This window comes from Myotis daubentonii, chromosome 8, assembly GCF_963259705.1.
Source record: "Myotis daubentonii chromosome 8, mMyoDau2.1, whole genome shotgun sequence".
Lineage (NCBI taxonomy): Eukaryota > Metazoa > Chordata > Mammalia > Chiroptera > Vespertilionidae > Myotis > Myotis daubentonii.
This window is the reverse complement of record NC_081847.1, coordinates 52,901,337-52,927,114: the sequence shown is the minus strand read 5'-3', so window position 1 is coordinate 52,927,114 and position 25,778 is coordinate 52,901,337. Positions and strand designations below refer to the sequence as shown.

At 47.5% G+C, this 25,778-nt stretch overlaps 1 protein-coding gene across 1 annotated transcript in view; it reads right to left on the bottom strand.

Moving 5' to 3' along the window:
• Positions 1–3,311: 3,311 nt before the first annotated feature.
• ZNF407 (zinc finger protein 407) overlaps positions 3,312–25,778 on the bottom strand; it is a 411,369-nt gene continuing 388,902 nt past the window's right edge. Inside the window, exon 9 of the mRNA XM_059706377.1 lies at positions 3,312–5,739. Within this exon, the coding sequence (XP_059562360.1) occupies positions 4,439–5,739 (1,301 nt within the window). The 3' untranslated portion in view covers positions 3,312–4,438. The remainder of the gene's footprint in view (positions 5,740–25,778) is intronic.

Genomic DNA, 25,778 nt, shown 5'->3' with positions numbered 1-25,778 from the left:
CATCTGTGGAGATCTAGCTAGGGTGGTGCAGTCTCTCCAGAAAAGACCCTCCAGTATTCTACCAGGGGCCACATATTTGGTTTCCATGGCACAGGAGCCCAGTTGGGGAGTGACTACGGAGGTCAGTATATAGAACTTCTTCCAATAACATTGTATACATGGTACAACTCTCCTCCCTCTCCCCCGACTCTTTGCTGTGTCCACAGCCCCAGAGCCTTTCTGTTTAGATTCCTCCAGAAGAAAAAGCTTCTAGTTATCTCTTAGATTAGGAAGTTTGGATAGGTACCTGCCTGGCTGCAGAGGTCAGGTAGAGGGAGGGGCCTGTTTCAGCCCCAACCCCACTGCCGTCTTCTGCACTACCTGTGGCATCGATGCCTGAACTTCTCAGGGCTTTGGAACAGATGTTGGCACCTCGCTGATTGGGACCTCCCTCTGTGGGCACTGAGGGCCTGTTTTCTCTTTCTGTTCCATCAGCACCACTCCTCCAACCCACGTGTGGACCGTGGCCCCTCCCCAGACTGCTTCTCTGCCCTTTCTTCATCTCCAATTATAAAGCAGTGCCAGGTTTTCTCATCAGCCGGTGCCACATCTCCAAATGGCTTTTCAGTGTCAGGCCTATCAGGAAATTAACTCGTCATGCAGTGACAGCTGCTAATTTTTCCCCTTACATGTCAGATGGATCGCCTGCTGAAGCTAAGAATGAATCACCAATCCCTGATTAGAAGGTGCTTCCGAAACCTATAACTGCCATCTGAGCTAACTTTTTCCTTCATGTAAAATGATATCACCCTCGAGGAGAACAAAACGAATTGTATTCTTCACCAAGACGAACAGGAGAAGGTTGCTTAAGTGAGCCCCATGCTCTCTTAAACTATGGGCTAATATTAAACAGTAAAATAAGTGAAAACTTAAGTTCTTTTTTCTTAGTTTGCTAAATAAATGGCCTTTCTTGTTCCTTAATTCTCTCCCCACAACCCACTCTGGGTTAGGACTCTAGGCTGGTTCTTCCCCGTTTTCCCTTATGCAATTAGTTTATGTTTAGGAAAACAAAGCTTGCCAGACTTGGGAAATGTGAATGTTGCTCAATGATCACAGAATTTTCTAGATGCTGTGCTATTGGGCAGAGGGGCTCTTGTTTCTAGAGCAGTGGTTCTCAACCTTCTGGCCCTTTAAATACAGTTCCTCATGTTGTGACCCAACCATAAAATTATTTTCGTTGCTACTTCATAACTGTAATGTTGCTACTGTTATAAATCATAATGTAAATACCTGATATGCAGGATGGTCTTAGGTGAACCCTGTGAAAGGGTTGTTCGACCACCAAAGGGGTTGTGACCCACAGGTTGAGAACTGCTGTTCTAGAGGGAGTGGTGGGTCGGAACTGTGAATTTTGGCCTGGTCCTGGCCAGGCTTGGGCCTTGATGGTTCTTCATCATGACTCACTCAGCCTGGGCCGCAATGGCTCTCCACTGACATCTATGAGGTAACTGAGTCTGGATCCACCAAGGATCCTTAGCCATCTCTCTTCTTGGACTCAGGATCCACATTTCAGGACGGAGCTGATACATGACAGTGGAGCTTTCAGTGCTACTAACACATTCTTAGCACTTTTGCTTAGTTTTTGAAGCAAACCAAGCCACATACAGAATGTTCTTTGCACTTATCAGGTGATGTGGGTCTGCCTGTGTGTTTGTGGTGTGGTGGGAGATGTTCGGTGTCTCCTCCCTCAGATCCAACTGGTCACCAAGGCCTGTAGCCACCAGAAGGACACCTGAGTCACAGTATCTCATTAAAGTGGCCTTATGTGGCCAAAACTTGCTTCTTATGGCAACCTCCATTCCATAATTCTGTACCATACACAGGGAGCAGTGGCCAACTTCCGCCGTAGGGCCTTAAATCTAAACCATGCCTCTGCTGACTTGGGCAGGGCAGCTGGTCTTCCTTGCAAGCCAAACATCCCTGAGGTACAGTCACTTAATTGGATATAGCTTAACACCGAAGTGGCCTGTCTGAATTATAGCCTCCAAGGCAATATTTTGTTTGCTTTGTTTTTTACTTCTTTAAGGTTCTATTATATTCTCCAACAAAAAGTTCAATAAAAGCAGTAACCTGGCCATGTTTCCTTCGTGGATAAAATGTGCTGGGTGACCGTGCCCTGAGCATAGCGGCCACACTTCATTATTCCAAGGCACACGCTTGTGTGTAGGCTCCTTGGTCCCTTCTGTGCCTATGGTCGTGCTGTGAGAAGAGACGTACTATTAACCCAGCTCCAGCGGTGATTATAGGAAACAATGCCCACTGAATCCGTCGCAATCCTTCTGAGCCTCAAAACACCTTCTGCACAGTTTTATTTTTATGCAAAGGCCTGCTCTTTTCATTGTGTGTACAATGTGATTGCTGGTTTGACATTGCAGGCTACACTGGTTTGATGAAGGATTAAATGCCACCTGAGACATATTTATCCTAAATAAATCACACACAGTAAACTGCAGCGTGTCAGTGTCAACAGCCTGGACTGCGGCAGAAAGGTTAGCGGTACAGGCCTGAGCACAGGGAGGAATTAGCATCGCGCCGACCACAGCTACCATGAACAGGGATGAGCATGAAGAAATATTTCCAGTGGAAAACATGCCCCCTCCTTTCTCTTTTTGCTCTCTCTCTCTGACTTTTTTTTTTATTATTATTAACATGTATGAGAAGCCTGGAGAGGGGCACCAGTTTGTAAAGGTCACCTTTATCCTGATAACAAACGGAGTTGATCCTGCCACTGTTTGCTGGAGACAGTGTTTAAGAACTGACTCGCCCTGCCATTTTTAAGGAACATGAGCAAGTCATACTCAACTAATTATGAATCTCAGTGTTGAACTTGAAATCTTACCTTTTGTTTTTTGGGGGAGGAGTGGCTGTGTAAAGGGCGGTGGCCCTAGGACAGGCGGACTCCAACTCACAGAGACAAGGTTGGGCTCTCAGGGCAGAGGGCTCGGCTTCTCGGGGAAGCTCATCCCCCTGCTCCCAGTCCATTCAGAAAGGTGTTCTAAATGGTACTTCTAATTAAACTAAAAAGGGACCATTCTCTCTTCCTTTCCTCATGTCTGTTCTTCACAGTTTTTAGATATTAACCATGACAGAAGACATTACTGTCACCAGAACCTGCCTGGGTCCTGTGCCCACCAGGCCGTGGAGGTGCCCGTGAGGAGCCAGTACACCGACAGTGGGCAGATGGAGGGGAAGCCTGTGTCAGACAGAGGCGCGAGCTCTGGTTACTTTTCACAGGTGCCCATTGGTTGACTGCTGGAAATACAACATCATCATTCTCTTTAATGCGATAGTTTTATTTCAAAGAAAAAAGAAACAGAACAAAACAACCTGTGCATGGGGGGAGTGGATCATTTTACAATTTTGGAAAAGGAAGAAGAGCAATTTTATCAAGAAACAAATGACTGGGACGTAACCTTGCGCTCCACAGCTGCAGTGGACCCAGAGCCTCACAGACAACGCGGGTCAAGGCGGGCCGCAGGTGGGGCTTCCTGTTGGTAATGTTTAACGTCAGTCTCACACTGACATAAATTACAAATAAATCCCTCAACAGTGACATAGATATGAACGTGTTATAAAAAGCAAAATATTGGTATGAACAGTATTTTCCAGAGTGCGTGTTTCATATAGAGACTTTATTATATGAAATGAAGTCAAAATTAGAAGCATTGGGTTGACTAAAACAGGGTGCATTTTAATGAAACATGAACTCCAAGGCTTTCCTTAACCACAGGCTTTAGAAGGTTCTTTTAAGCAGAAGGCAACCAGAGCTCTGAACACACCTGCCATGTCTGAAGAGAGCAAACTGACGCGGGAGATGAATGACAGGCTTCCTTTGGTCTGGGGACACATTTCAACAAAATGAACAGGGGTGGGTTACATCAAGACAGTAATACTTGCAGTTGCAGTTTTAACCGAATATAGAATAAAATGTGTATACGGCTACATGCTGGGTTGCCGAGCAGACAGGTCTCAAGCCACAAACACACTGTGCTTACACGTCCACCAGTGGGGCACGGCCCTTTGAGAACTGAAATGGGAAAACATTTGTATGTATGTGTGTGTGTGTGGGGGGGTGGGGGGGGTGGTGGTGGTGATGCAGAAAAGAAAACTCAGATTCTCCTCGGCACAATAGATATAACAGAGGGAAAGACCTTTAACAAAAGAACCGAACGGTGAGCAGATCTGGGGTGCAGGGCGCTGCCTCCATGTGCAGCTCTGCCGCTGGCCCGCTGGCTGCACGGCTCTCATCCCTCCACTGGGGCGTCCTGGGACTGCGCGCTTTTAAGCAGCAGTGAACCTCGGACGGAGAGTGTGTCTGGTGCTCCTCTGAGCTACACTCATTGCTGGGCAGGGATCACTGTGTCCACATGTGCTGATCTTTCCACACATGACCTCTGCCTTAGGCTTCTTGGAGTTCGTGACTCTCTCTTTGGCTCTGAATGACTGCGGCTGCCGGGGAGCCCTCTTGGGTGTAAATGACCATGCTTGTCAACTGTTCCGTCCCACTGGGGACCATGGCCCCCGCCTGCAGGATCTCCTGCGAGTTTGCTGTCTCTATCACAGTGTGGGAGTACATGGCCGTCTCATCCTGCACCCCGGGGGGCAGTTCGGTCACAATATAATGGGTTGCGCCCTCCGGAAAGTTGCCACCGGACTCACGAACCATGGCCTGGACCAGCTCCTCGGTGACAATGATCTGTGAGATCTCCCCGTCCTGCTCGGCCAGCTCCGCATGCTGCCCAGGGGCCCCCGCCTCCTGCATGACGATCTGCGAGCCCTCCCGGGCCAGCATGTGGACCGCGCCCTCCTCGTTCACGATGACCTGGGTGACGCCCTCTTTCAGCAGCTGCCCGGCCGCGGCTGAGTCACACACAGCGAACTGAAGGACGCCCTGGACCATCTTTTTGAAGGCCACCTGGGCGCGCTCCTGTGAGGCGACGACAGCAGAGGGCTGCACCACCTGGGTCAGGACCTCCATGGGCTCCATGGTGGCTGGGCTCCCCTCCATGTCCGGGAACACGTGGACCTCGGCGGCCTCAGCGGGAGGCACCTCCTGCCCGGGCAGCTGGACCAGCACATCTCTGTGGCCAGCTCTGCCCTTGTCCACAGGCCCAGCCCTGCCATCTGCCCCTCCCAACTCACTGACCGCACACAGCAGGGCATCCAGGGCAGAGGCCGGGTCAGGCTGGGGGATGGCGCCCTCGCTGAGGTCTAGGATCTCCTGCTTGGTCACCTGCTGTATCACTGCACCACCAGGGCTGAGGGGCTCGGCCACGTGACCTTCCATTGAGCCCCCCACCACCACCACCTGGGTGGCTTCCTCCGCCATCTGCTCCGGCAGTACGGGCCCCGATGCCCCACTGCCCATGTGGGCTCCGCTGGGGCTCGCAGCAATGACCTGGCCGTCTTCCGTGATGTGCACCACGCGGGCCACCTGGCCGGCCAGTGCCAACGTCTGCAGTGTGGCCGCAGCCGTCTCCTCCACGGAGGCATCCAGGGCGAACTCCCCGTCGTAGCCCTGGATAATGATGACCTGCTGCACCTGCTCGGGCGCTGCCGCTGCCCGCCGGCCACTGCGCAGGGGCCTGTCTTTGACCGGGGACTCCTCTGCCAGCGCGGCTGCAGTGAACGGGCTGTCCGTCTCCACGAACGTGGCGCCTTGGCCCTTCAAACGGCATTCGTAGGACTTGGAAACTATGCCTGTGGGAGACAGGGCTAGTTAGAGCCAGCGAATGAGTTTATTCTTAAAAGTAAAACAATTCTCCCGCAGATGCTTTTGAACCTCAAAGAAACATCACTGTGAACCCAGCTCAGGAGCGGTGTCCTTTCCTGGCTGGGATCCCACAGAGGCAGCCACCCAGGGGCCTGGCAGGTGCTCCTGGTTCAAGAGCGAATATAGCTGTGAAGGCGCAGGCCCTTCCCACATCCTGCTCTGACTGCCCCCTACAACTCTTACCTGTGTTTGCATTCCAGTGCCTGGGAGGGAGCCAGGCTCCCTCACCTGCTGTCATTTCTAAGACTGTCAGCCACTGGAGGGAAGTGAAGTTCAGTACAGTCAGCAGCAGTGTCTTTGGACCCAGAGGAAAATCTTCTTTTAATGTCCAAATATTAGACAGGGTATATATTTGTGTACTCAGCCAAAAGAATGAAAGCCCTGCATATCAGATTCTAAAAATATGCCATCAATAAACAGCTGCGTGAGGACAACACAGCAAGTATTTACTGAGCATCAACCATGCTTCAGACACAAACTTCAGTGAAAAGCCGCCTGCTTGTCCTGCCATGGGCCACCGGGCCCGACAGGATGGGGCTGCGGCAGGGCTCCCAGCTCTCAGGGCTGGAGACTTGGGCTGCACTCTGCTTTGCGGACAGGAAGTTCCAGAAGCAAAGCTGGGACCATGGGCAGGGAACTGAGGGCCAACACCAGGCAAGGCGGGATATCAGGCCTCAGGCAGGGGCCCAGGTGAGTGCACACTTGCCTTCCCCAGTGTCATCCACGATGCAGGCTGATGTTTAGTAACTGGAAATATGAATGAAAAGTATAATCTTTATTTTCATTAAAAAAGAGACTGACTCCTCAAAGAGAGTTCCTATTTTTTTCTTTAAGTCTCAAAATTTCTATTGGTTTCCTTAATATCACCACCTTCCTTCCTACATGAGAATGATCTATAAGTGATTCCCATTATTTCCATATTTCAGTGGCAACTACATTATAGAAATATTCCACTTTACTCCCTTTAATGTGTTTTTTTGTAATCCTCACCCGAGGACATTACCCCCACCTCCACTGATCTTTAGAGAGAGTGTGGAAGGGGGGCAGGGAGAGAGAGAAACATCGATCTAGGAGAGAAACATCGACTGGTTGCCTCCCGCATGCTCCCCAGCTGGACGCGGGGATCAAACCTTCAACTGAGGTGACAAAACATCCATGATTCTAGGAAAATGGCCACCTAGAAACTCTCATGCACTGCTGCTGGGAATGCAAACTGGTGCAGCCACCATGGAAACCAGTATGGAGCTTCCTAAAAAAATTAAAAATGGAACTGCTTTATGATCCAGCAATTCCACTTCTGCGACTATATCTGAAGAAACTCAAAACACTAATTTGAAAGAATATATGCACTCCTATGTTCACTGCAGCATTATTTATAATAGTCAAGATCTGGAAATAGCTCAAGTGCCCATCAGTAGGTGAGGGGATAAAAAAGCTGTGGTACATTTACACAATGGAATACTATATGGCCACAGATAAAAGAACAAAACCCTACCATTTGCAACAGCATGGATGGACCTGGAGAGTATTATGCTAAGTGAAATAAGTCAGTCAGAGAAAAACAAGTACCATATGATTTCACTCATATATTCAATCTAAAGAACAAAATACACAAAACAAAAGCAGACTCATAGAGACAAGATTGGACTGGTGATTGCCAGAGGGTGGGGGTGGGGTGGGAGACCGGGTGAAAAAGGTAATGGGATTGAGGGGTACAGGTTGGTAGTTGAAATACACAGGAAATACAGTCAGTAATATTGTAATAACTATGTATGGTGGCAGGTAGGAACTAGAAATACTGGGGGAAACACTTCTACAGTATACGACTATCTAACTGCTATGTTGCACACCTGAAATGGATACAAAAGATACTGCATGTCAACTGTAATTGGACAAAATAAAAATAAACGGCTCCACAAGCTGGAGTGAGCCTCTGATTTCTCGTTTACTCACCTAGCAGAGTGAAGACAACAAGGACCACTAAGGAGGCCACCAGCCAGCTCCCCTAGGGCTCTGCAGACTGTCTTGAGGTTATATGAGCATCAGGAGAGCTTTGTGGGAATCAGCCCCATGATTACATGGACCTGCCTGTTGTGCCCTGCTATAGGGATCCCCTACCCGACCCTCCTGCTTAACAAAAAGCACCCGGCCTCAGGCAGATTCGGGGTCAGAAGAATCATGAGACCAGGTTAAAGCACTGGGATCCTACCGAGAAAGGGCTGCTCACTGTCATCCTCTCAGCTTTGACCCTCCCTGACTCTTTCTCTTCGGAGGTCAGAGACCAGGTTGGGTGGGCGGGGCACTGCTGACCTTGGTCTGTGTGCTGTCCACTGGACCCCCAGCTCTTGGCCTGCTGGGCTCCCCAGATGGCTCCAGAAAGCCTGCAGCTCCTCTCCTGGGATGGGACATGCTACCCCTTCACGATACCCTGGACTTGGTCCTGCTGTTCCTGCCCATTCTGTCTTCCTTACACCCTGCACTTAATTTAATTTCAAGGTCACTTTCAAACTAATTTAGAGTATGGAAAAAAAAACGGACACAAAAGTAAAGAAGACAGCCTTCAAATCACCCCTCCCCAATTAATTACAGGAGAGAGCATACTGCCTTTTCATTAGACAACAGGAGAAGCTACTGTGGTTAGGACAGACGAAAATCTTACTCTTAGTTGCCTCTGAAGAAATGCTCGCGCCCAGTGCACGCAGGGTCCAAGTGGTCTCCCCCGCAGTCTGCACTGGGCAGAGACCCTCAGGGCAGAATTACCCAGGGCCCTTCATAGCTCTGGCGATTGTGCCCTCCTGAACTACTTATTTTATTTGCATCTGGAAGTGGGTGAGGCCCCTCTAGACCATTACAGTAAACCACATGGGTAAATACTGCTGTCAGGTGGTATGCTGAGGCTCAGCAATGCTAACATCCTAACCTCGCCCTCGAGCCTCGCTGTCCCAGCACAGTTCATAAACGTGAGTGCAGGTCCATCTTTTGATTCAGCAATTTAATAACTTTGCGTGTGCTGTCAGTACTGCTTTGAAAAATAGCACCTATAAAATGTAACAGCCTCAATCAGATTGAAAAAGATCCAGCCACTGAAGATTCGTCCATTCTGACCGTAATGAATTAATGTTGAGCCACGTGGAGGTTCAAGTGTCATTTAAACTAATGCGAATCTCTTCTGTGACTTTAAATTCTAACTGGATGGTGCCCGAGAATTCATTGGGCACATCAACTTCAAATTCTGAGATCTTTCTAGTAAACACGAACTGGAAAGCTCACCAGTGCCAACGGCCAACGGGCGTGGTATTTGGAAAACAGGAATGCCGTACAGGTTTGTCCTTACCTGCTCAGTCACCATGATAGCCCCAGACCCGCACCCATTTTAATGGATCTCAGATGCCCAAAATAATATCTGTTACACTTTACATTTTTCAAAGACAGTGTTAGATTTCAGGATAATAATAGCAGCTAATAGCTGGCGTGTCTGAAGCAGTCCTTTTTGGACCCATTTCCAACAGGACAGTACGTGGCTTTGTGGAGAAGGTGCAAATGAAGCTAAAAATGCAGCCTAGTGCCTGCTTATGAAATTCTAGCACACTGCTCAGTTGCTTTCACAAGAGCGGAGGTACTGCCCTCCCTGCTTGTACTAAGTGCACTGAACACTTACAGCCCAGGGGGAGTGGGAGGGTTCTGGGAGGGTTGAGAACCTGCTTTGGGAAGTGATTTCTAATCAGGCTCACCTCTCCCAGAGCTCATCCTGCAGCCTGGCACCTTCCAGCCCGTCCTTGTTGAGAAGCCAGTCTCCAGGGCTGACAGCACACACCCCACCCTGCAGGTGCTGGGGTTAAGTGGCACGCGCCTCCCTGAACCCTGCTCCCGTCTGCTGCCCGCTGTGCCCCTGGGATGCTGCAGACAGGGCTCAGTCCCTGACTGCTTCCTGGCTGTGTGTGTGCTATTCTCTCCTCACTGTCATCATTTTTTCCCACAGAATAAATACCTTATGCTTTTGTTAAGCTTACATTTAATTAAAATGTACAGAATTTGTGCAGTAAACTCGAATGAAACAAATAAAACAAGGGCCCCCTCTCTTGAAGGCATACGTTGTGAATGAAAAATGTCATTACAGACTAAAAAATTTTGCAGTAAACAGGGCCTACGGAGAGAAGTTTCCCCTGTAATGACATCCATAAAATACACAAATGGCACTTTTAGTACCATCCTGAATATGGCATTTTCTGTGCTCTACACACAATCTAAATGGTTTGATCATAGAGCATAATACTCCATTGGGTTTATAGAACAATCAATGTTCCATAAAATGATGTATTTATCCAATAGTAGGCTCAGCAGTTACTGGCGGGTGACATTGCAGGACACGGGCCGGCCTCCTCGGCAGTGCGCGGCTGTAAAACTTATCTAACACCCACTTCAACAACTTCATCTCATCTGCGTCAAGTAATTTGTTGAAGCCTCAGCTTGGTTTAAAAAAAACTTGTAATAAAAATTCATAGAATTTTCAGGAGAATGAAAGCCGATGACAATAGAAAGGTCACATTGTGTCTCCACTAAAGGGGTCAAAGGTGGCTAGCAGTTCTAAAACCGAAAGTAGATTTCATGCATCGCGTAGCAGATAAAGATGGCATTAAAAAGACTTGTGTGGGTGAAACGCCTCGCATGTTAGGGAAGCTGGGCAGTATCCTAGGTGAGCCGCTCTGTGACTGTAGCCTGAATTTATTTTAAATTTCTAAGCTTCTCCTGAATGGCATTCATGTGTACACATTGCTAGGTGGCATCTCAAACACTGTGTGTGTTTTAGACTATATTTTGGGAGGGCAGAAGCTTGAAAGTGCTAGGTTGGCTCCTTGTCATAATTAAAAGCACCCTGGATGTAATACGATTAAAAATGTAATAGTCTGCGTATAAAAATTGGGGGCACACATGACTGTGGTTCTTGAGTCACATTTAATTTTTCTCAACTTCAATTTTAAGATGTAATTTTAGCAAGAGTGTTAAGAAAGCATACTTAATGTCTATTACAATGAAACAATATTAACAGATTATGTTAATAAATTAGGGCCATATATTAATGTCACAAAGCTTGTAAGTTTCTCAAATGAATGCAGGAAAAGTGATAAATAAAAATTCAATGAAATATAACCACCTACAAAATTCAAAGCTGGAAGTAAATTATTCTTGCAATAGCAGTTACTAATAGTTTAGCCAGTCAAATCGATAAGGAGAATTGCTCTATAGTATATCCAGGTTTTGGAAAACAATTGCCTGGTGTAGGTCAGGACACCCCGAGGAGGGCTCCCACAGACTCCTGTGTGCACAGGTGAGCACCTTCTGTGCTGACTCTGCAAGGAGCAGGAGTCCACCCCACATGGAAGGCTCTACACACCCATCTGTGATCAAGACTCTGGTTACAGAAACCTCTCGGTCCTACTGAAATGACAGTTTCACCAGCATTTTTCTTTTAAGAGAATGGGGAGTGTGTGGGAGGCAGCTGGCTGATCAATGTTTCTTTTTCACATCGATATTTCTCTCTCTCTCTCTCTCTCTCTCTCTCTCTCTCTCTCTCTCTAAATAAAAAAAGCATCTTGGTAAATATCTGCTTTATACCACTCCCCCTTGCTCCCCCCCCCCAAAGATATATGTTAAAAGAGTTACAGTAAAAATCTGCTCTGCCTTCAATTTCATGAAGGCCATCCTATCTAATAAAGAAGGCATATGCTAATTAACCCTCACACCATTGCAAAGATGGCGGTGCCCACAGCCAATAAGGAGGGAATATGCTAATTGACTGCCATGCCCTCAAAGATGGCAGCGCCCACAGCTACAGGATGGTGGTACCCAGTCCCCTCCAGAATCTCCCAACCCCGTAAGCCCCCCAGCCACCCAGGGCTGGCCCAAGGTGCAGGTAACCAGGGCCAGCTGAGGCTTGTGCTGCTGGCAGTGGCAGCAGCAGAGGTGTGATGGGGCATCGCCTTCCCCTGATCGCCAGGTTGCCTCCTGCCCCTGAGGGCTCCCAGACTGTGAGAGGGGGTAGGCCTAGCTGAGGGACCCCCCCCCCCTCCAGTGCATGAATTTTCATACACTGAGCCACTAGTTGTTTTATAAGAAGACATCAGAAAAACTATTTTTCTGTGAAAAATTAACCAAAGTCCACATCATTTCTGAGAGACTATTTCAAATATATAGTTCATGCTGGGCAAGTTTTCCTAAAAATTTCCAGGAAGCCTGGATACAATTTTAGATAGCAAGACTTTTAGTCCTTTTTCCTTAGTTAGCATTAGTACTGCATTTAGGGTTGGTGGTGTTTTAAGATGATCTTATAAGACCCCTGAAATAAATTCTAAGGCATTTAGAAAAAACACACAACTAAAGATAATTTTTTTCTCAAGTGGGAAATGCTAAATGAGCTAGGATTCAACTTTACTGTGAAGAGTCTCCATGGGCCGAGGTATTTCCATGGGCACTGATGAGTAACAATAAAAGACAACAGTTTACCTTTAGAGTCACAAACCCTAAGAAACTGGCTTCTACAGAGGATCATTTTCCTGCAGGAAGCTCCCGCAGTGGTAGGAGCCATGCCTGCATGCACATCTCACTCCAGAGCTAGGCGTGGTCTCCCATGTGCAGGTGGCAGCTCTGGGAGGGACTCTGATCTTGTCACTGACCACTAGGAGCACGTGTCTCCAGTATGGGGGGCGGGGATGAGGAGGGAGGGGCTGTCAGGGTCCATCACTGGGCCTTGGCTCTGTGCACATCTGGATGGCGAGGTCAGCCCCAGGCCACTGGGAGGGGACTGCCTTGGACGCTTCCCCTTTCTCCTTCCAAGAGCTCCACCCTTGGAGTGCATGGCCCTAGGGACCCAGCCCTCACCCTGCCTCCCAGTGTAGCATGTGAAATGTAAGACGTCCGCCACATTCCTACCTTCGGGAACCCAGGGCCTCAGGGAGTCTTCCTTCAAAGATTCCCGGTACCCTGCAGCCTAGCCCACTGACAGTCAAGGCTGACTCCGCTGAACTTAATTAAAACAGGCAGTGACATTCCTTTTCATTATGGAATCCCAAAATCAGGAATCCCAATGACCTTTCCCTAAGTGCCCTCTGAGAGTCTTATAAAACTCCCAATACAGATAACACAATCTTAGGAGACAATGCCTATATTTCAAAAGTTGTACAGGTTACAGACAATTAAAGGAAAAACTATGCAAATAAGGCCAGCCAACCAGGTCCTGGGCACTCCTCTAAGGGGTGGACCAAACGTGTCTCATTTTGTTTTCCTGGCACCCTGTAAAAAGATCACATTCCTTTCCGTAGGCACGTTCCGATTTCCTGCGTATTACAGCATCTTCATATCTTTCCCGGGGAAACAAGAGGAGACAGACATTTGTCTTCATTGCAGACACTTTTGCATGAAGGTAAAAAGCAAACCGCTCCTTGGTAACAGCACAGAGGCACCATTAAAATCAAATTTACAGTAAACAGACCCGCAGCTGGGGCAAAATGCGCACCGTTAGTATTTTAATTATCAGCAAAGCTTTCGGAGCTCTAACATCTGCTCACAGCCGAGGGACACAGCTGCTGCCTACACTGAAACAATGCGGATTCTCCACATACTCAAATGGGTCGGCTGTGCTGGGCACATAGCTCTCCCTTCCCGTTCAGCCGGCAGGCAAGTGTGAGGGTGCCCTGTGCATCCAGAGGATAGGAACCAGGAAGGCCTGATCTCTACCAAAGTTTGAGATCCAAAGACAGAAGGGCTCCTTGAGTCTGGGCAGTGAAACACTTTGAGATGGTGCCGAGGTCACTCATCACCTGGGTGCAGCCGCCAGGTGCTGAGGACCTGACTCTTGTGCTCAGAGATTTCTAGGACAAGCAGAGTAAACTGAGGCCACTGAGAGCCTGCTGACTGAGTCTGTTAATGTAAGAGAGAGCGGGGGGCACGGGCCTTCCTCAGACCTTTTCAGGTTGACTCAGGGACAGCACTGGGCGTGTCCCTGATGTGCGGCTGGGCCTAGCCCTCAGCCTTTGTGTACATGGAGACAGCACAAAGGAGGTGGTAGGGCCACGGTCAAGGTGGAAATAAGAATGGATTTCCATGTTAACCAGTGAATGTTACAACCTTTACTTTTAACACCTTTCTACATATCAGTTAAACTCCTATGTAAAAACTTCAGCAAAACTACATACCTGGAATAATAAATTTTAAAACTGGTTAAAAATACCAAACAGAAGACAAATTATAAGGCTTGAATCATTGCGCTGAGATGAGCAGAATGAACAAAAATGAACTTACAAATTACAAGGAGAGTGGAATGCCAGCAATGGCCCCGTGGGTTGATCAGACAGTGACTGTCCGTGTCCCCTCCACATGCCGGGCAGGTTTTCTAACGGGAAGTCATGAAGATGCAGCACCTGGGGCGGGACACAGGGCCGACTGCAAGGGTGCCTGTGTGTCTAGAGTGATGCATGCCATGGTCAAGTCCTCAAGCAAATGCCCATGGTGTGCACTTGAAAATGGGTATGTGCTTAGCAAGGTGGCATTATAGTTGGGGGACAGGGCTGTTTTGGGAAACTTGGAACCCATCTCTCTAAAGGTATTCGTTCCCTAAGGAGTCTCCATGCTTTGGTAACTGGGCAGTCCCAATTGCCTCTCCACTGAGACACTGTTTTACAATGGATGCTACTGCAGCCCTCGAGCACATAACCACTGCACCAGGGTATCACTCCACGAGGGGCACACACGAGTGCCCAGGTGATACACAATCCATAAGGACCTCCTGGAAGATGTTTTGCAGAGACCAGTGATGTGCACAAGTGGGCAATTCAAATCACATGGAATCAAAACTCAGAGTTCCCATGAGCATGGGGATGAGATACAAGCGACACGGTGTTCCTATGGCCACACAACCGGTGGCCTGCATGGAGTCACCAGCAACAAAGCTCAGGGAAGAACATAGGGTGTGTCCTGGTGGCTGCTCTTGCCTGGGAATGTCCCAGGTCACACACACAAAGCTACAGGCCCAGAACTTCCAGGGCCGTGGGCAGAGAAGGCAGGCTCCCCTAGCTGCTATGATGGGAGATGGGCCCTTCTCTCCTCACCTCTTTCTGTGATCAACAGGTGCCTCATCTTGATACTCGAGGGGGTGAGCCAATCAGTAGTGAATGCATGACTCCTAGACAATATTGCCCCCTGCCCCGCCCCGTCCCCCTAGTCCCTGCCATCTCCAATCCTCCCAGGTCAGTTCTGTAAACCTGGGACAGTAGGCTGGTTGTGTGCATTGCAAGTGAGAGAGGGTGCTCTCTGCGCTCCGGGGTTCACCAGCCCCTCCCATCAGAAGCCTCTACAGGGCCCGCACCTGGGCCAGACTAATGCCTTGCAGCTGGAACGAAGTCTGCGACCCAAGCTGAGGGACACGTGTTAATTCTTTAACAGCTGTTCAAGTTTTTAAGGCATAGGGCATTTAAGGAATTAAAACCTCTGAGGTTTGGAGTTTACTTCCGTATCAGCTCTTCACTCCCCCTGGAGCCTTGACTCAGATCTCCTCCCCATCATGCAGCTTGAGTGTAATTCCCGAGTCTCACTGGGGCTTGTCGCCATGGGAAGTAAGAGCATGCAGCAGACAGTCCTGAGGAGGAGTCCATGAGAGGTAGAGGAAGGCAGGGACCTACCTCGCTCAGTACCAGGCTTAGAAGGAGAAATACCCAGTGAGGTCAGCAGCATGACTACTAGCATAATGGCTGGTTCTCCAAAGGTGATTTGTGCCCGATGCCTTAGGTGAGAGGCTGCCGAGTGGGAAGCTGAGCTATTCGACACCAAGAGATTTGCTCCAGCTCCACCACGCCGACCTCTGCCCAGCCCTTCACACAACAATTTATTTGGCCCACACATAGCTTGGACACACTGAAGGAGGAAAGGCACATCGGGGAGGAAAACACCAAATCCTGAAAAGCAGTTTTTTAGATCAAACCTTCACAGAACCTGGAGAGAAAGCCCAGCCCCCCCCCCCCCCCCCACACACACACACTTAAATTCAACACTCTGAAAAGGAACTATAAAGGAAGGAGGCACTTAGCACAGAGACCGCACAGCCATTCAGCGGGCCGAGCCAAAGGCAGTCTGTTCTGCCTGTACCAGATCCCCACGTGGCTGGTAGGGTTGGGTCTACACCGTGCTGACGGCCACGCTCTGGCAGTGGACTGGCTCAACTTTCTGTCGGATTATGATTTTAACTTTAAGAACCAGACTATTAAACTGTAAGACAGTTGGAAGGTGAAGCAGTGGTAGCTAGAGTGGGCGGAGGGACCCTTAGCTACTGGGCCCCGCTGGTCTTTGTGAGAAGGCGCAGGGTTTGAAACCAGGGTTACATGTCTCTCAGGTTCCCCTCCTGGTGGAGTACGTGACTCCACGACAGTGCTGACTGCTGCAGGGACTGATGAACGACATGCCCCCCACCACTGCTGAGGCTACGGAGGCCCCCCTACTGACTGTCACCGTGAACTTCCCCAGTGGGAGGGTGCAGTCAATGCCTGCCTGTGGGTCATGAATGACAAACATTTTCTTAAGTATCTGACATACCTCCACCTCCACAACACAGCAGCTGACTGTCTTACTTCGATTTGGAAATTAATGGGCTGACTGTAGCACTGCAGCTCAAATGGACTTACAGTTATCATATTTGGCCCCATGTGATTTCATATAAGAATTACTTCTGATCATCTGAATGGAAACTCAGAAACATTTAATCTGGCCGGTTCACCACATGCAAAAATACCATGCGTTCGGATGGGAAATGCCCATGCAGGAAGAAAATGAAAGCTGACATCGGTTTAATGAAACAACAGGGCACAATTCTGAGGCTCACACGAGTGTCCACCGGCTCCTTCTGTTGAAAAGCATGCTCCCCTGGCCCATCCTGTTCCTGCAGGATCTGCAGCCCAACACAAAGCCCTGTGGTCTGCTAGCATGAAACCTCATGAAATTACTCAAGATTCTCGACATCCAAGTCCCCATGTTTTAAAAGGAGCAGGGTACAGGGTGACAAGTATTATAGCTGCGAATAAACAGTGCGGCACAGAGAGGCGCGATCAATGGAGGCCCAGACTCCGCATTCACGAAGCAGCCGTGTGAATAGCACTGCAGAGAACAAAAGACAGTGACGATAAAATTGGGGCTTTTGTTTCATAAGCTGGCACAGATGGGCCTGGCATGCTTCATGTTTCATTTTCATGAAAATTCAGCCACATTTCAGGGCAACATCTCCACTGTTTGCAGGCAAAGGGGCACACGCAGGAGGCCGACGATGTGCCAACTGTTTTGCTGAATGCCCCGACTTGAGCCAGAAAAAGGAATTAAACACGCTCTGGGGTGAGTGCTTAGAATCTCATGTAAACAATGTAAACGGAATGGTTCAGTTATTAACAGGCATGTTAATTAAAACAAGTGACTGTTAATTTCTAGTTAGACATCAAGTTCTCATATGAAACTTTCTGTTGAGATGACCATAGCTACGTATCACACACTTGTAAGTGCACACACGCACAATACTTTTTTCCTAATCAAGCTGAAAAAACTGTCACTCCTCATTCAGACACACATTGCTACCCTGCATCCCTTCACTGAATGACAATATCTTAGAGGGAGGGTCTTTGCCACCATGGCATCTGCACCAATGTGCTTACACTGAATGCTGCGTGCGGCGTTAACCAATGCAAGCACTCAGAGAACCCTGATGGACAAACATCTTCAGTCTTGGCTCCAAACAGTAGGTACACAGTGCCCTTTGAAATAGCACCACATGTAACAATCAATGATAGCTTTTTCCCCATAAACCAGTCAAATATCACATGGCTTCAGTCATATCTGGAATGTTTAAGTAATTTACTTCCAATGCAATACAATTAATATATTTCACACCACCTATCTTAAACAGAACAATGAAAAATCTCATTTTTACTAACGATTTTCAAACCTTAGACAAGGGCCATGGAAATGGTATTAGCACAGATCTGGTTCCCGATCGGGAGTGTGACAGGTTGCTCCGAATACGGGCAGAATAAGAAATGATGAAACAATGCAGCAAACACTGAATGACGAAAACCTAAATCAGCCTGAACATGCTAAGGTGACAGGGTCCATGAACAGTATGGAACCTTCTGGTGGCTTTTTGAAGTCAAAGCCGGAACTATCAAGGCATCCTGCTCTAAGGGCCTGTTCTCCTTATGGAAACAACACCCTTCATGATGCTGTACATAAGCAAGTTAACTCTGCTTCTGCTCAAAGGGAAGACATTCTCCCCAATACCATGACACACTTCTGAAAACGGACCCAACACTAACTCTGTAATTACGAAAACTTTCCCTCAGGCCCTCAAGGTGCCAGGACAAGGCCCACCGTCTTACTGCTGGGATGTCTGCAGTGGTGGTCAAGCTCATGAGGCCATGGCTGCACGTTTCTCAGGCCTTTCACAGCAGCGTACAGCAGACGCCAGAGAGTAAAGGTGGCCAAACTTGTTCACAACTGCCCAGCAGCTCCGAATGTCCCAATGTCAACTTAGCAATTAAAAACGCTGTGACTGTGACAAAACCGGCCGTCTCCACAACAACACTTTCATGTCCTGATATCTGATCTGTCGATTATTTAGACAGTTGGAGGCTGGGTCTGACATCAGACGCAAGGCACTGTACTTGGCCAGTTAAGCATTTTTTGCCAGTAGCTCAGGCAAGGCCGCTTTCTGAGGGCAGTTTATTAAATGTGACCAGGACAGCATGTTTTAGCTGCCGTACAAGTGAACTCAGTGCCTGGCTGCTTTGAGAAAACTCTGTGGGTGGGAAAGAGAGCCCTGTACTCAGTGCCAGGAGCCACGGTTCACCTGAGAATCTGACTCAGCGCTCAGGCCAGACCACAGCCACTAGGGCAGGTCCAGAAACCGCCCCTGAATGCGGGGTCGGGGCAGGGAGCAGACAAGAGGAAGCTGGCTTGGCCAAGCTGGATCTGGGGGTGGAAGTAGGAGCCAAGAACCATGTCCCAGTTCTGGGGAGCTGGCATGTAGAGCAGGAGCTGCATCCCCTGTGCAGCTCCAGGTTATCAGAGGTAGGTTTTAACTCACTAGGAGGAAGACTTTCCTAAAAATGAGAGCAATGCACCCAGGAATACACACCATGAAAAGGTGCTCAAAACCCTCAGTCACTAGAAAAATGCAAATTAAAACCATGAGGAGACACCACTACACTCTCACTACAATGGTTGATGTCAAAAAGGCAAATGACACCAGTGTTGGTGAGGATGTGAAGCAACTGCAATTCTCTCGCATTGTTGGTGGGACTGCAAAATGGCAAGGCCACTGTGGACCCAGTCTGGCTGTCTCTTACAATATGACCCACCCCACTACCCCATTCCTAAGGAAATGAGAACATTCGTCCACACAGACCTGCACCCAATGGTTACTCAGCTGTGTTCACAACCACCACCACTGGGAACAATCCAAATGTCCACCATGGGGAGGGAGAACCACCTGCCAGTCTATGCAGGCGAGGAGCACGCTCAGTGATGAGAGAACAGTGGCTGCTGGGTGTAAACAGGTCTGCAGAGTGAGGGAAGGCGACATACTGCTCAGTTCCTTTCATGTGACATCCCGGAAGAGACAATGCTTCAGGCAGGGCCAAGAACTGGGTGCTGGGTGAAGAGATTTATTACAAAGGGACACGAGGAGACTCTGGGGGGACAGAATGTTCTGTAACTATATTGTAGTGATGCCACATGACTGAGCACATTCGTAAAAGCTCATCCCATTGCAAACCTAAAAAGGATGACGTTTATTCTGTGCAAATTGAACTCAATTTTAAAAGCAAGTGCATGGCTATACAAACACTGAGTTCCTCGTCATGAAAGTTCTTGAGCAGCACCTAGATGATTTCCTGTCACAAGTGCGTGGGGCGAGAGTGAGAGGAACCGAGTGAGCTGTTATATGGACAAAGAGAGGGGAGATCCACAGCTGTCCCAATGGTCATTCATGTCTCCCTTAGAACATGCATTTGACAGTCACAAAACACGGAAGGGTTTTCTACCGGTGATGCTACCTCTTCCTTACTAATGCATTCATGTGGACTCCAAGACTCAGGAGCTCCAGATGAAAACCCACGCGTAGCCCCCAATGAGCGGTACATGCCTGGACAATTTATTTACCTGCTCTCAGCTTCAGTGTCTTTGTCTTTAGAAGGGGACAACGACCATGGGAGGGTGTCTTGAGTTTTAGGAGCAGTGCACGAAGCACCCAGAGCATCGTGCTTCATGCAGGGTCAACACCCTGCTCCTGACTCCCTCTGAGACATTCACATCTGAGCCACGATCTCACTAACTAAGAAAAACCCTCTGCTATGAGTATGGCCAGGGCTGTGGCACACACCTGAGCTGTGCCGTGGCGGTTTCCCGAGCTGCTTTTCCCAGCTACAGTGGTGTTGAGAAGGCTGTGTATCAGAAAGTGTGTAAAAGTTACTGAATTCACAGTTAATCAGTGGAGGAGGCATCAGTGTGGGTTAATTTCAATGGTGCATGTTTGGGGAGAAGAGCTCCACAGCAGCTGTGTGTTCTGATAGGCAGACAGAGTCTACTAACTATTAAATGCAGAACTCAGCTACAAGTATCAAGGACTTATAATGTTTAATGATTTGATTACCTTTGATTGAAATCAAGTATAGTCCTTGCAACTCTTGACCCTGCAACTAAGATGATATGTAAAACTATTCTGTGAACTCAGACAATTGGACAAGAAATGGAGAATATAGAGACACACAGAGATACCAATCCACTGACAAGGTAGAAAGGAAGAACCTTTTGCCCCATTGTGAATCATGGGGAACCAACTCAGTGCCACTCAGTTTAAACCAGGTTTTGCTTGTATGTGATTGCTCCCTACAAATACTCAGTGTCCAGGATCCTTTACTCTCCCATCCTACCTTCAGACTCCAAAGAGAGCAAAAGCGGGCAGAGTCACAGGGCCCAGTTCAGGGCCTGCTCTGGCTGGAAAGGGCATGCCTCCTGCCATCGCAGCTGCTCCACCCATTCCCCTGAGCACCCCAGGGACAGAACACAGTGTGGGCTCTGGGAAGCAGAGGCTGATGGATGACATGCTGTGAGGAATGGGCTGCTATTTACAGGAAGTTGAAGGCCAAACGTTCCCACTGAAAGAAACAGGGAGGGGAGGCCAACACAACACCGAGTGACTGTGCCTCCAGGTCACACCCAGCTAAATTTAACTGTGTACAACCCCTCTGCCAGGGCTGGCACACAATAGGTTCGACTTATGAGAAAACTGAGAGTTAACCAAATAACTTCCCTGGGGAAATGCATGACTATGATTTTGAAACTTTAACCTGCATCAATTCAAAGCACCATCAATGACTGAAATCAATCGCTGAGAAACACTCCATAATGGATGAGAGAGAGAGAGAGAGAGAGAGAGAGAGAGAGAGAGAGAGAGAGAGAGAGAGAGAACGAACCTTTGGCAGCTCTGTTTGGAAATTGGTTAACAGATAATGTGCAAAACTCAAAACTTCCAAGTATTCATAAAATATAAAAAATTTAAAACAAATGATTTGACAGCTGCAAATGCAGGCTAACACCTAGCTGGATTACAGAAACAGTGTGGATAATTACTTTTTCCAGCGGTGGGGCCCGTGCACCAGGTCCTGTCTGAATCCCCTGCAGCACAGTCGGCGAGCAGAACACAGAGCCCTGTCACGTCACCACGGCCTCCTTATCACCGCACATCAGGGAGAGTGACGAGGCGTCCCATGACTCCAGCAGTCTTCCTTTGAAGGAGCCACACGTTAATTACTGTACTAATTATGGTTTTTGAATAACTAACTGAAGCGAGCAGCCTATGGGAGGTGCAGGCATAAACCTAAGGCTGAGAAAACACCAGTTACTGAGTCATCAATGTAGTGACACGTGGAGCAGGTTTAAAAGGAGTGGAAGCAGGAGATTTTAAAAGACAAGCGTCTTCAATAATTAGGGCTCCGTAAAGCAAAAAGAAACATAATTTCTTAATGGCAAGTGCATCTAAACTGTGATCTAAAGATCTGAAGGTAAGCCTGCTTAATTCACGGCTTCTTCTTTTGTTATTGGGAAAACATAATTGTTCCAAATAATTAGCACTGGAGTACATCACCAGCTGACAACAAAATTATAGAAATCTTCATATTCGGTTCCCTCTCGCTGGCTATTAGGAGCCGTTTCTGATCATAACCCATTAGCTGAAGTGCTGCGAGTTCCTGATTGCCACCCAGTCACCTCAGATATCTGCCTCAGTTAACAGCCCCACTTACTCGCATCTCCTTGACAGTGAAATGCTCAGGATTGTTACAGCTGCCACACAGAACGGCGCTCCACGTGTGCACTTAGAGATTAGGTGATACAATCACTGAAACCTGGCTCTTAAATACACTTTTAACTCGAAACCCCACATGAAAACCCGAAATGACACTTCTCAGTTTTAACAGTGGGGCCACCGTTTCTTAGAAACCAAGAGGGCCCTGTTTCTTATCCTGCGATGTCCATGTTAATTTAGTGCCTTGTACTTCTTCCTTTTACACAATATTCCTTCCTTTTATACTCTGTCTCTTTAATTATTAAGTACTCTTTAACACTTAACTGACAGGTACAACATTTCAAATTTTTTATTAGTGAAAACAAATTCCCCATTTGCGAACAATGTCGGTGTCTACTCAGCTTGTTCCCCATCATTGTAAACTGGCTCAGGGGCAGCCTCTACTCTGCCTGGTGCCCAGACGGCTGCTGGGACAGCTTATTGATAATGTGCCACGTGGCCAATGAAAATGTGCTGGAATAATGCCGTGATCTTGTAATCAGTAATGCCATTTTGAAGTTACTTTGGAAATTCTTCTATGCTAACAGCTTAGCTGATAAACTCACAAAGCTTTATGTTTTATCCCATGAGGGACAACTTTGATTACTCTAGTAATTAATGATGTTGGAGAGTAATATGGATTTTCTGTTAAGATTTGAGTTTGAAGTTAATTAGTCTTCACGTTATGATTTGCTGATTAATTATGGATATTTAGTTATAAGGAGATGTTAATTATTAATCTCAAAAAATCATTTAGTGTAATTAACTAAAACTCTGACATCAGTTAAAATTCCCATTGAGGATAACTTCTAGGATTATCATTTATCAGGAAGAGCATGGAGCATGTGCCCTATGAAGGGACCCGTCCCTGCTCCCAAGAAAGGCTAGGGGGTCACCCTGACACTGAGGGCAATGGCCCGAGTGCCAGCTGGGAAGCCGTGTGTGCCAAAGTACAGAGCTCAGTCTTTCATGGCAAATTCTCACTGTGTGGAAAACCTCATTTCAGGGCGACGAGACAAAAGGAGTCCCAGTCTGAGCACCGCCGTGGAGCCCTGACAGGCGCCGGCTTAGCCTCTGAGCATACTGTGCTCTTGAGATCAACGGGCTTCATTAGCTCTGGGACTCGGACATGAACTTCAGTGCTGCATGGATCTTTATTTTCAGTGGCGGCAGCTTCTGCAACTATCAGGACGATGCTGCAGCAGAGCACTAATTAGTGCTCTAATCCACAGAACTCAAGTCACCTTTGTGCAAAAATACTCTTCTTTCTTCATCGTTCCCCTAATCTGTCAGCGACACACTCTCTGATATCCAGAAGGGGAGAGGGTGTGATTAAGAAAAGGGTTAAACCAGAAAGCATCATCGGCACATCACTGTCCTGGAATTTCCCTGAAACAGAGACTCTGAACAGGAATCTGTTTACATTATCTCTGGATCATCTTGACAATATTTATTCTCTATTTACCTAAATGAGGCAATATGATGATATTTATTGCTCAGAATGGCTAAATATAGACTTTTCTTGAGCACTCAGTCCCGTGGTGGGAGGTTTAGCTCTAATCTCCATCTTCAAGCTGACAGGCAGGAGAATTCCTAATGAACGCCTCCTTTCATCTGGATGTCTGTGTGTATCTGACAGTATAAATATTTAGCAATATCGGAGTCAGCTTGTGATTCTACCCAGATGGACTGATTGACGCCTTGGCTCGACACTGCCAAAGACAACCCATGCAGTTATATAAGCAATTTTCCTCTTACTTCCTCAGAAGCAATTAGGTGGCCAAAGGCAGCAATCCCAAAATAGTAGGAATACCTCCGGTATCAGCTGACAAGTCTGAGGGGTAAATAAAATATGGTACTTAAATTATTACCACTTTACTTTCATGAATCATGGGATTAAAGCTTTCACTTCTAAAGTACATATAAATTGCAGGGTTTCTTATGTCTGTAATTTGCAAGAATCTAAGTTAAAATACCAGCTAATCAGTCAGCTCACATTCACCTTGGGGAAAGCACCACCCTTTCTTGTCATTTCTGTAAATTGCATGCCTAAGCACCAATGTTATTTTGAGAAGAAAAGTCGCTTGTTGTCAATAACATACATTGCAGTCTAGTTAAAACAACATTTGTTAAGATTTAATCGCAAATGTAATCCTCTTTTAAAGTTTAGACAGAATGCTCAGAGAAATTCAAGGGACAGATAATAAATCATTTTCCTCATCGTGGGTGTGAACAGGTAGATCTGATTCATTCAGGTATTGTCGTTCTGACAACAAATGGGATCAGTTCTCCCTTGTGAAACAATAAGGGCTCACACTAAGAAGGAACTAGGTGACACCACCCCCTCCCACAGCACAGATTTTATTTTCTGTCTACATTGTTTTCTTCTACGTGGATCATGATGGAAATGAAATAAAAGAATTACAGTATTTTTCTCATCACCACTGCAGTCAGGTGCTAAGGGTGATAAGCTCCTGTTAAACTCAGAATGGGGTTTGGAGCCTCATCCTCACCTCTGCATTAGGGACCCTCTGTGTCACCTCAGTTTGCATAGTGTAAGATGCCTATCGTGGTTATGTAGGGACTTGCACGCACGCTTCTGCTTTGGGAGAAAAATGCTCCATGTTATTTTTGGCACCAGTAATGCTGTGGCTTCCCCCACACCTCACCCACTCCTGCCCCCTCTGCTTTCTTTGTTTTCTATTGACTCATCCCAATCTTTGTATAACCCATGCAATCACCCAGCAGAAAGGGCAGGTGAGACATTATTCTTCTTGACACTAATACCTACAGATCCTATTCTGGTGATACCTCTCCCTATCACAAAATATCTCAGCGAGCAGAACCCTCAGAAGTCAGAGACTGGCATCTGTAATGTATTCCAGAGGCGAGCGGGAGGTGATGCCCACTGGAGCCGGATACGCACAAGGCTTCCCTGGGAGGAGCTGCCCAGCTCTGACCTGGAGCAGCTTGGGGCACGTCAGTCGTACCTTCTTGCGCGTGGCAGTTTTTTATTTCTAAAAAATTACTGCATGCCTCTGGCTGCCAGAGGGAAATAAATGTCTAAGGTCTTCTATTTGTTGGATGTGATTAGTAATGAACTGGTTATTGATCAGATATAGAGGGCCAGGGTCTGAGGTGCATTCTATTGGTATCTATTCCATCGGCCATATTGCACTTCAATCAATAAAATTAAACTATTATTTGCTTTGACTCCTGATTTGAGGGCTGGAAGCACTGGTATGAAATGATGGAGAATGTAAGAGGCCACTTACATAATGTAACAGATATCTACCTTTCTCATAATTGTTGAAAGAACCTCTGTGTTCAGAGATGAATATGATGTTCAGCTGAATTGGGGAACAACAACGGGAATTAGAAATAAAGTTTTGAATGAAGAGCACTTTTTTTTTTTTTTTGTCTTTGGGATGGTTTGGGGGGGATGAAAAATGACATGACTCAGAGCTTAACTTCATGGTCCCACTAAACATTCCAGGAAGGCTGGGCAGCTAATTTTTGCAGCGCTGCGCTAAGTGACAGATGAAATGTCCGAGTGGCTGCAATGATGAGTTTCCATCTCTCTCCCATGGCTGAATGCTA